Here is an 11,755-nt window from a genome sequence, read left to right as displayed (position 1 = left end):
ATTAGCTGAAAGTCATGACCTTGTTTAGCAGTTCCATAGCAAATGTGGCTATGTCATAGGCAGTAAAACATTATAATCAACAGTGAAAAATTAACAGACTGAAATAAGACGCAAAAAGAATATAGATATCTATGCAGCACCGGGAGAGAATAAATTGCAGTCCTAGGCTTTCAAAGTATGCAAAAAAGTGGATTTTGGATAATATATCCTCTTTAAAAGAAATATATTTCTATAAAAACAAGTYGAAGTATTTTCTGTTTAACTCATAGTTTCTCACATCTGCAACAGCAAACAATATAAAGTCTTTTGACTCTGAGCCCTACAACATGCAACTGCTCAGAGTGTTAAYACTTTTATGTCTTAATTATACACTTAATTAGTTGTTACATTGAAATAAGGAATGATTGCACCTAATTTTCACAGTTTTTATTTACTTCAGTGAAAAATGTAAACACGTCAGATTTTGGTCAGATGACATGTTTCAACAGACTCTCTTTCTTTTATAAATATTATATGTTGGACTTTTAAACCTCCTCAGATTCTGCTGTCCAGTAAGTACACACCTATTGGACAGCCTTTGCTTATATGGAATCTCCACAACAGGAAAACGTTTAATTAAGACTTTAATCTCATTCAGACAATAAAGTTTTAACATAAATKTAACCATATTTCAGAAATCAATACAACAATCAATCAAGTTGATTCAAAGCCACACTTCAGCAACAAGGTAGTTCAGTGTCATAAAAATAAAATCTTTCTAACATTAATAGTAAACATTTCACATTTTTTTCCCAAGTGCTACCGTTAACATCAAATATATTGATTGRTGTGTCATTTATTATTTTTCAAAAGCAACTCTAAACCAGTGGGCTTTTAGTCTTGATTTAAAGGAACTCATTCTTTCAGCAGTTTTGCAGTTTTCTGGAACTTCCTTCCASATTTGTGGTGCATAGAAGCTGAATGCTGCTTCTCCATGTTTGGTTCTGGTTCTGGGGAGGCAGAGCAGAACCAGAAGACCTGAGAGGTTCTGGAAGGTTGATACAACAACAGCAGATCTTTAATGTATTTTGTTGCTAAACCGTTCAGTGATTTATAAACTATCAACAGTATCTTAAAGTCTATTCTCTCAGTGCAGTGGAAGAACTTTAGAACTGGGTGATGTGCTTTATCTTCTTGGTTTTAGACAGAAAGTCAGCAGCAACGTTCTGTATTGAATTTTTTAGGCAGACCTATGAAGACACTGCTGCTAAAGAATAAACACGTGAGTTTCTCTAGATGAATCTATAATAAATACATTGACTGTGTAACCATCTTTCTTTCACACATATGAAGACCTTAACTGAAGCTGAACTTTTCAGCTACTGTCTGGAACAGTTTTGAGTTTTCGTTGACAACCTAAATGGCCCAGAAGAATAGGTCTGATAGTATGGTCTCTGAGGCCATAAATTAAAGAACTCAAGCATCTKGGAAATAAAATAATTAAAACATAAAGAAATTTATTTAATCGTATAAACCCAACACTTTGAATAATTTTCAAAAGCGCCACAAGCAATGTGTTGTAAATAGTTGAGGACAAACTGAGGCATAGCTGCAAGAAATGTAGCATCAATGTATTACGAGCCGTCTGGGCTGAAGCTTTTCCTGTAGATGCTGACCTGGCTGCCATTATTACACCAATATAGGAAGAAATTATTACAGTGGCTGCTGAAGCAAACAGAAACCCAGTGAAAGCATTATCATAAACTTTTGACCTGGATCCAAGCAGCATATTGAATTCATTGCATAAATTTGGCATTTGTAGACTATCTAGGTCTTTAAAAGGAAAATCTAACATCAAAATAACACGAAATATATTATGTAATGAACTGGAWATCCAAACTGCAATAATTGCCAGTCTCGTGTTTCTGATGGTGACAATCATAGCATGTCTCAAAGGGAGACACACAGCTGCACACCGCTCCAGAGACATCAACATCAGCGTTAGAGGAGAGATTACATTTGTGATATTGGCAAAAACAGTTAGCATGCCACAAACAGGATATGTTAGTGTAATTCTACTAATAGAAAGTAGAAACAGTACCTGAGATATTACTAACTGTGCAGTATCTACTAGAAGGAGGTTAGACAGGAGAATATACCTACAGGTGTCACGTAAAACAGATTTACTCCTCAGAGTGAACAAAATGGTTCCATTGATGAAGAGAAACACACAGGATGGGATTGTGCATAGAGTGAAGGTGATCACTCTTTCCAGTAATCCAACATCATTTAATTCAACAGAAGTGTTAGACCGAGGCTGAGAGACAAAAGACATCTGTAAAATTGAGGCAAATATATTCATGTCACATTTGCTGAAAAACGTAGGCTATCAGATTTTGTTTAAACAAAACATATCTGTTTATTTTCCAAAAACCCCTTCATTTGAAGAAACCTTCAATTGAAATTCAAAACTTGAAAATGACTTTATCAATCCCAAAGAGTTGCTCCAACTTGCTTCTACCCTCTGCAGTGCAATTCTAGAATGAATTCACCTATGTAGGTACCCAGCCACTAGGAGCCAGTTTGCACTTCCATATGGGCAGAGCTTGTCTATAGAGTTTCCTTTATCTCACTTTGATTTATGTCCTCTGATCAGTATACGGTGATGCGATTGTACCTCCCCAACTTTGTGTCAAGTTGGTGAGGTATCCAATAGCTGAGTTTTGTTTAGTCCAGTGTTTCTCTGTTCTGGTCCTCAGGGGCCACTTCCCTGTGTTAGATTGTTCAAACAAGCATTTTCACTTGTTTTCACTTATTTGATCTCTAAATTTTCTTTTGTTAGTATTTTAATTGGTTAGCTTTTAGTTTTTTAGTTTTGTTAAGGTTATCTTGTATGCAAGAAAGGGTACCTTTTAAATCAAATCTATTACTAATAGGTGTAAATCAAAAAAATTTTCTGTATCGTTCCAAGTTTTATAATTTCTCCCTCCCATGGAATTTTAGTATGAAAGCTGTGCACATTTATATACGAAGCCTCTGCTCTGTCACTTTGGTAGAATAAAAGGGTGATTGGACTCTTTAAAATTTATGTTCCTCTTTTTTATTCTTACATTTACAGACATAAATGTATATACCATGTATTTTATTTAAATTCAACGAGAAATGTAAAGGTTTTAATCAAATGACATTTGTTTCAAAAATATTTCTTTTATAAATATGATCTGTTGAACTGTTATGCCTCCACAGATTCTTCTGCTGCCTCCTAGATTCATCCCAGTCTTATTTGTGTTCTTCAAGCTGATATGCATTATACCCAACAGTAACACATTGCATTAGAATTTTCATAGATTAAAAAAAAAAGGGAGGGAAGAAGGGAGCGGGAGATCGACAGGCGGATTGGGGCAGCGTCTACTGTGAAGCGGGCGCTGTACCRGTCCGTCGTGGTGAAGAGAGAGCTGAGCCAAAAAGCGAAGCTCTCGATTTACCGGTCGATCTACGTTCCCACCCTCATCTATGGTCATGAGCCTTTGGGTCATGACCAAAAGAACGAGATCACGGGTACAAGCGGCCGAAATGAGTTTCCTCCGCAGGGTGGCTGGGCTCTCCCTTAGAGATAGGGTGAGAAGCTTGGTCATCCGGGAGGGACTCAGAGTAGAGCCGCTGCTCCTCCACGTCGAGAGGAGCCAGTTGAGGTGGCTCGGGCATCTGGTAAGGATGCCTCCTGGACGCCTCCCTGGTGAGGTGTTCCGGGCACGTCCCACCGGGAGGAGGCCTCGGGGAAGACCCAGGACACGATGGAGGGATTACGTCTCTCGGCTGGCCTGGGAACGCCTTGGGATTCCCCCGGAGGAGCTGGAAGAAGTGGCTGGGGAGAGGGAAGTCTGGGCCTCCCTTCTGAAGCTGCTGCCCCCGCGACCCGACCCCGGATAAGCGGAAGAAAATGGATGGATGGATGGATGGATAAAAAAAAAATCACATTTTGACACAATTTTCACTCTAAGACAGTGTTTCCCAACCCTGATCCTCAAGGCACACTGACCTAAATATTTTAGAGGTTTCCCTGCTTTAACGTGCCTGATTCAGCTGACTGCAGTTCAACAAACGCCTGTTAATCAGTCATCGATTGAAATCAGCTGGGCTGAAGGAAGGAAATGCCTAAAACATGCAGGGCAGTATTCCTTGAGGACCAGGGTTGGGAAACACTGCTCTACGACACCGATAAAGCTGATGACTGTATGACTGTCTTAGGTTTTTTTCAGTTATGAAGACCTTGACAGAAGCTGAACTTTCAACCACTGACTGCAACAGCTTTACGTTTTAGATGACAACCTAGATGGGCCAGAAGAACATGTCTGATAGTATGATCTCTAAGGCCATAAATTAAAGAACTCAAGCATCTAGGGAATATAATCAATACTATATAAAGAAATCTATATAATCGTAAAAAGCCTTCCCTTTGAACAATTTTTATAAAAGCTATAAGCATTGGGTTGTAAATAGTTGAGGACAAACTGAGGCATAGCTGCACCAAATGTAGCATCAGTGTTTTACGAGCCTTCAAGGCTGAAGCTTTTCCTGTAGATGCTGACCTGGCTGCTATTATTACACCAAAGTAAGAAGAAATGATTGCCATGGCTGCTGAAGCAAAAAGAATACCAGTGAAAGCATTATCATACATTTTAGACTTGGATCCAAGCTGCATTGTGAGATCAGAGCATAAATTTGTCATTTGTAGACTGTCTAGGTCTTCAAAAGGAAAATCCAACAGCAAAATACCACGGAAGATATTATGTAATGAACTCAAAGTCCAAGCGGCAATAATTGCCAGTCTCSTGTTTCTGATGGTGACGATCATAGCATGCCTCAAAGGGAGGCAGACAGCTACACACYGCTCCAGAGACATCATCATCAGTGTTAAAGGAGAGATTACATTTGTGAGAATGCCTAAAACAGTTAGTGTGCCACAGAGAGGATATGTTAGTGTAATTCTACAAACAGAAAGTAGAAATAGAGCCTGAGATATTACTAAATGTGCAGTATCTGCAAGAAGAAGGTTAAACAACAGAATATATCTACAGGTGTCACGAAAAACTGATTTACTCCTCAGAATGAACAAAATGGTTCCATTAATGAAGAGAAACACACATGATAGGATTGTGCACAGCGCAAAGGTGGTCATTCTTTCTAATAACCCATCATCATCAAACACAACAGAAATGTTAGACCGAGGCTGAGAGACAAAAGACATTTTGCAGCATATTTAAAATAAATAGAAATGTTTGATKTCACACTTCCTGACAAGTTTAGTCTCACAAGGTTTTAAAAAATATGCCTCTTTATTGTCCAATAATTTCTTAAAAGAACCATTTGCATATGTAGGTACCCCGCTGCTAGGAGCCAGTTTGCATTTCCATATGGGCAGAGCTTGTCTATAGTTTCCTTCATCTCACTTGATTTATGTACTCTGCACTCATATRATTCTCACGTGATGCATCACATGGCAACATGTCATCAGACCAGCAATATGACGAAGCAATTCCAATTCCCCAACTTTGTATCAAACCCAACAGCTGAGTTTAATTTAGTGATATATTACACTGATCAACACCACATCAATGAGCGTCTTTCCACACCCTCATCTGCTGTTTGCAATAGGACACTGAAGATCTGGAGTAGGCGTGRGTCATCTGGTCAGGGTCCTTGTTGGGGAATGAAATMTCAAGAGTCAGCTGGGTCTGAGACTGGCATTTTGGTTCTCTTTGAATAGTTCAGATTTGTGTATTTTTTTCCTGGTTTTGGTTGAAGGACCACAGGGTTCTGACAGAGATGGGTTTGCTGGGGGTGTGTACGTGGGCCTGGATGGTGCCAGTTGTGAGTGTGGTTTGACTTTGCAGTGTGGGTGAATGGGGGTGAGGTTTGTACTGAGCTGGCACTGTTGGGTGCCTCTGTGTTCATAGAGTGGGATTGGTGGGGTGCCCAGTGCTACTTTGTGTGGCACTGGCTACCTACAGGGAGAGGATTTTTGGAACTTCTGCAGCACTGGTTTAACATTTGTGTGCTCTTTGTGGTGGCCCTGTGGGGGAATTCATTTTGAGGTTCATGGGGGTTGGGGAGCATTGAGTTGTGAATGGTGTCCTTTGGGGAGATGGAATTGTTTCATCCCGAGTCAGCTCTGGATGGGTTACTTATTTGGATCGTGTTGGCTGTTGTTTGGTTGTGTCTCTGGGGACGGGATGGGCGGTTGGTGTCTGAACTGAGGTCGTTTGGGTTTGGGCAGTGCCCAGCCCTGGTCTGATGGGTTGCTCTATTATTATGGGAGCATGGGTGGTCTGCTTCCACCCCAGAATGAAGGAGACTACCACCTGGGTTCAGAGGCTGGTTGCGCCTCTGGAGTATTATTACCTGGACCTGGGAGCATGTATAGGGAGTTGTAAGTGTGTGTGCCTGTTTATCTGTCAGGTTGGGTCTTGGGCTGCCCCACCTTTTGGATCAGGCCCCCCACCATACATGGGGCCTGATTCCCCCCTCATCACACTCTCTGCCAGTGGGTGGGACCTCTGCCCTGGGGTATAAAGCTGGATCTGCTCTGGGATGGTCAGCTGTCCCTGTGGTGTTGTGCCCACTGCTCCCATGTTCTGGGGGATGTTTGGATGTCGTCCACAGGTCATAGGAGTCAGATCTGYGGCATCTTTATTGAACATTCGAATTGAGAAACCGCTTRCTCCCCCAGGTGTTTGGATTCCGGTTTTCACAGATACACTCTGTAGGGCTGCAGTTGGCACGAAACATATTTTGTATTAATTAGAGGTGTGCCGATCAATCGGTCACCGATCATAATCGGGCCGATTTTCGTGAAAAAGTGCATGATCGGTGATCGGCGATCATTGGCTCTTGTTGCCGATACAGATCACCTRCATCTCATTTCGCAGCCTGCCTGTGCAGCTGGTCTCCTCTTTCCTTCACACTGCGCAAACGCGCAGCAACAAATCCTAAGTGATGTTGAACTATAACGCACTGAGTGAATGGGGACGTTTGCGTGTTGCGGCGGAAAATTGAAGCACGTCAAAATGCATCAACACAACGAAGSTAATACGACATAAAAACAATGCCATACTTGACGGAGTTTGGCTACATCGAGGCTCACTGCAGTAAAAAAGACATATGGAGGATCAGATAGCAGGTAAAGCAGCGCACCGTTACAAACACTCACCCGGATTAGCATGACAGTCAGAAAGCTAAACAAATTACCCGCAAAATTATTTAAGTCTTCGAGGTGCGATGTAAGACGCTGGTTCTGCTCTCGCTGTTGAACCACTGCTACGTGGTACAGGTAGTAATATTTGACAGACAGAGCGCCGCTGCTGCTCCTCCTGGTAGTGACTCTCACACCGAACCTCTGTTTAAAGCTGCAGCATCTAACCTAAAAAAATACATTTTACATACGTATTAAAACTTTCGCTGTTCTAACATGAGACAGATAATCTCCAAAAAATAATCGATCTCCTCCCTGCTCTGCATGATTACTTCGCTCAGTCAGAATCAGCCACTCAGAACTAGCAGTAATCAGCTAGCCGCCATGCTATCAGGAAGTTTTCATTCAGTAACTGGATTGTTTATTGTAATGGAACCTGTATTTGCCTTTGAATGTTAAGTTTTATACTTTAAATTTTTTGGCAATGTTGAGAGGTTTTATTTTTGGCTCTTTGCATTATTTAGCCTCTTCAGAGCCTTCATATGTTATCAGTCTGTTAAAGATAGTATTACCGATAGCAGTACAATTTGCAGAATGCCTGTTTTGTTTAGTTTTCTTCTTGAAAAAAAAAGTTTTTGTCTAAATTAAGGTGAATTCATGGTTCCTTTTTCCACATAATGTAACCGGTAGTGTTTATGATAAAAAAATTTAAAAAAAAATTATGTGATCGGTATCAGTGATCGGTATCGGCGATCAGCCCTCATGGTTGATCGGTATCGGTATGGGCAGGAAAAAACCTGATCGGCACATCTGTACTATTAATTAGTACCATGTACATTCCAGTGACATTGTATATGCATATGTTGTGTGCCACTGTGGTTTCTCGGTTTGTTTTTTTTCTTTCTCTTATGCAGGTGTAGCAGCAGGCTGTTGTCTTGTACTGTCTTCAAACTTCTTTCGCTCTTCTATTCTGAGATGCAAGATGGGTTCGATGTGTGTGGCTTTCCGCTGGTTGTTACCTGTTTTATCTATGGTGACTCGTTTTAAAAAGACTTAGTTCTTCCCCTCTAACTGTATGAGCAGTTCAAACACTCAGTTGTTTCTTATTTTTTCTTACATTTAGTCAAGTCTTTGGCAAATACATTTTTTTCCCAAAATGTTTACACCAGGCATTCACACCCCATATAATAATAATGTGAGTCRTAGTTGGAAACAGACTCAATAGAGGCCTTTGTCATGATCGTTCAGACAGGTGGTGGAARCCTACTGGGAATTTATACTCATTTCAATAAGCATTTAAAGAGAGAAACATATCACACACGCAGATTCACCGCAAATCAGAAGTTATAAAGGAAACATCTGCAGTGACAAATCTACCCACAGCTTTATACAAATGAATTTTTGTGCGCTGCAGTTTCAGAAATTCTCCCTAGCACAAAATTTCAGTATGAAAGCTACACACGCTTTTATACTTGAGGCTCTTGCTCTCTGTCACATAACTTTGATCCAATAAAGACAATTAAGTGACTCTTCTTTAAAATGTATGTTTATTTTTATAGTTACATTTTCAGACTGGTATACATACTACTGTATGTGTTTTATTAGAATTCAATGACAAAATGTAAACATAACTGAAAGGTTTTAGTCCGATGGTATTTGATTTAATAGACATAAATGTCATAAAATGTTGGACTTTATTCCTCCTCAGATTCTTCTGCTGTCTCCTACATTCCTCAGTCTTATTTATGGTCTTTAGTTTATATGGATTATTCACAACAGTAAAACATTGCATTAAGACTTTTTGTTCATTCAAAAAATAACCTTTAATACAATTTTCACTATATTTAAGACACTAATAAAGCTGATTATGATTGTGTAACAGTCTTTATTTCACAGTTATGAAGACCTTGACCGAAGCTGAACTTTTCAACCACTGACTGCAACAGCTTTCCGTTTTAAATGACAACCTAGATGGCCCAAAAGAATAGGTCTGATAGTATGATCTCTAAGGCCATAAATTAAAGAACTCAAGCATCTGGGGAATATAATCATTATTATATACAAAAATTTATGTAATCGTATAAACCCAACACTTTGAATAATTTTCATAAGCGCTACAAGCAATGGGTTGTAAATAGTTGAGGACAAACTGAGGCATAGCTGCACCAAATGTAGCATCAGTGTTTTACGAGCCTTCAAGTTTGAAGCTTTTCCTGTAGATGCTGACCTGGCTGCTATTATTACACCAACATAGGAAGAAATGATTGCCATSGCTGCTGAAGCAAACAAGAGCCCAGTGAAAGCATTATCATACATTTTAGACCTCGATCCAAGCTGCATTATGCGATCAGAGCATAACTCTTTCATTTGCATACTGTCTAGATCTTCAAAAGGAAAATCTAACAGCAAAATACCACGAAAAATATTATGTAAAGAACTCAAAGTCCAAACTGCAATAATTACCAGTCTCGTGTTTCTGATGGTGACGATCATAGCATGYCTCAAAGGGAGGCAGACAGCTACACACCGCTCTAGAGACATCAYCATCAGCGTTAGAGGAGAAATTACATTTGTGAGAATACCTAAAACAATTAGTGTACTACAGAGAGGATATGTTAGTGTAATTCTACAAACAGAAAGTAGAAACAGAACCTGAGATATGACTAAATGTGCAGTATCTGCAAGAAGAAGGTTAAACAGGAGAATGTACCGACAGGTGTCACGAAAAACAAATTTACTTCTCAGAGTGAACAAAATGGTTCCATTAATGAAGAGAAACACACAGGATGGGATTGTGGACAGAGTGAATGTGATCATTCTTTCTAGTAACCCAACATCATCAAACTCAATAGAAATGTTAGACTGAGGCTGAGAGACAAAAGACATTTTGCAGCATAATTAAAACAATTACATTTTGATGTCACATTTCTTGAAAAATTTTGATTCTAATAGGTTCTAAAAACCATRCCTGTTTATTTTTCAAAAACCCCTTAAAAGAAGTCTTCAGCTATGTAGGTACCCTACATAGCTGGGTACCTACTGGGTACAAACTGCCACAAGGAGCCAGTTTGTATTTCCATATGGGCAGAGCTTGTCTAAAGAGTTTCCTTTATCTCACTTTTGATTTATGTCSTCTGTACTCATTTCATTCTCACCTGATGCATCACATGGCAAAATGTCACTTGAGATCTTTCCACGCCCTTATTYCCCATTTTCCATTTGGGATTGGAAGCCATGGAGGAGGAGTGGTCCTTCTGATCAAGTCCTGGGCTGGAGTGGGSTGTTAATTGCAAACTTTGGTTGACGGTTCAATCCTCACTCCCTCTGTCATTGTGTCCTCAGACAAGACACTTTTCCAGCATTGCCAGGTGGTGGTGATCAGAGGGCCTGGTGGTGCCAGTGCATGGCAGTCTCACCTGTCTCACCTGATAGTAGTGTTATCCAGTAGCTTGCCTCCATCGGCATGGGAATGCATGAACAGACTTCGTCAGACAGTCAACACATGGGTTTTGTACCAGGACCATCCATCCATCCATCCATTTTCTACCACCCTTATCCCTAGTTTGGTTGGGAGGGCTGCTGCTGCCTATCTCCAGCGAACGTTTCGGGCGAGAGGCGGGCTACACCCTGGACAGGTTGCCAGTCTGTCGCAGGGCAACACAGAGACACACAGGACAAACAACCATGCACACACACACTCACACCTAGGGAGAATTCAGAGAGACCAATTTACCTGACARTCATGTTTTTGGACTGTGGGAGGAARCCGGAGTACCTGGAGAGAACCCACGCATGCACAGGGAGAACATGCAAACTCCATGCAGAAATGCTGGAATCGAACCCAGGACCTTCGTGCTACCAACTGCGCCACTGTGCAGCTTACCAGGACCAATGACAAGGAATGCAGAAACAGCCTGGCTCCCATGCACCTGCAGATTCCGATTTCTCAAACATGCATTAAGGTATCAAAGCAACACTCCAAGTATGTTGCATTCTTTTTTGATGYAATCTCAAAAAAGTCATTTTTACATAATATTGCCCGTTTAAGGAATGCAGCATGTCAGTACAGAATGCAGACAATAGTGTGAGATAAAAAAAATCGCTAAATAAGAACCAAATAAACTATGTCAGTATAAACCTGGCTTCTAGATGTTCTATGCACAGAACATCTGTGCATAGAACATCTATGCACAGATAGATGTGCAACTAGATTTCTAATGAATGCCATCAAACACCATTTGTTTTTGGACTTGCATGTTTTTTATAATGAGAAGTCAARACATCCAATTCTTAATTGTATTTTAGTTACTTATCAAACTGTGAATGGATGAAATTGGTGTGGCTTTTGAAATAACAAAAAACTCTATCAAAAGAGTTGTTTAAAAGAAAAAAAAGACTTTCTGATGGTAAGGATGTAAAAATTACTCTACAATAAGATACCTAATTGAATCTCAGAAGACATGCAGAAGACATCACCACTGACAGTAAATTTAATGAAATAAAACTTGACAAAAGGCCAAGAAATTTTTAACAAGTACGGAATCAATTACATCAAGGTTCAAATGCTCTTGAAGAAATAATTTT

General features: G+C 40.1%; 3 protein-coding genes across 3 annotated transcripts; all 3 read right to left on the bottom strand.

The window, feature by feature from the left end:
• Positions 1 to 1,287: 1,287 nt before the first annotated feature.
• LOC103459853 (olfactory receptor 1M1-like) lies at positions 1,288 to 2,553 on the bottom strand. Its single transcript, XM_008401778.1, has one exon. The coding sequence runs from the start codon at positions 2,339 to 2,341 to the stop codon at positions 1,355 to 1,357; it is 987 nt and encodes a 328-aa protein (XP_008400000.1). The 5' UTR covers positions 2,342 to 2,553; the 3' UTR covers positions 1,288 to 1,354.
• Positions 2,554 to 4,267: 1,714 nt separating this feature from the next.
• Positions 4,268 to 5,227, bottom strand: LOC103459927 (olfactory receptor 13-like). Its single transcript, XM_008401866.2, has one exon. It carries the CDS (start codon positions 5,225 to 5,227, stop codon positions 4,268 to 4,270), a length of 960 nt encoding a protein of 319 aa, XP_008400088.2.
• A 3,532-nt stretch (positions 5,228 to 8,759) lies between these two features.
• On the bottom strand, positions 8,760 to 10,057 carry LOC103459852 (olfactory receptor 4K2-like). The gene has a single exon (XM_008401777.1). It carries the CDS (start codon positions 10,055 to 10,057, stop codon positions 9,098 to 9,100), a length of 960 nt encoding a protein of 319 aa, XP_008399999.1. The 3' UTR covers positions 8,760 to 9,097.
• Between the last annotated feature and the right edge of the window lie 1,698 nt (positions 10,058 to 11,755).

This window comes from Poecilia reticulata, unplaced genomic scaffold (genome assembly GCF_000633615.1).
Source record: "Poecilia reticulata strain Guanapo unplaced genomic scaffold, Guppy_female_1.0+MT scaffold_131, whole genome shotgun sequence".
Lineage (NCBI taxonomy): Eukaryota > Metazoa > Chordata > Actinopteri > Cyprinodontiformes > Poeciliidae > Poecilia > Poecilia reticulata.
This window is presented reverse-complemented; position numbering and strand designations above follow the sequence as displayed.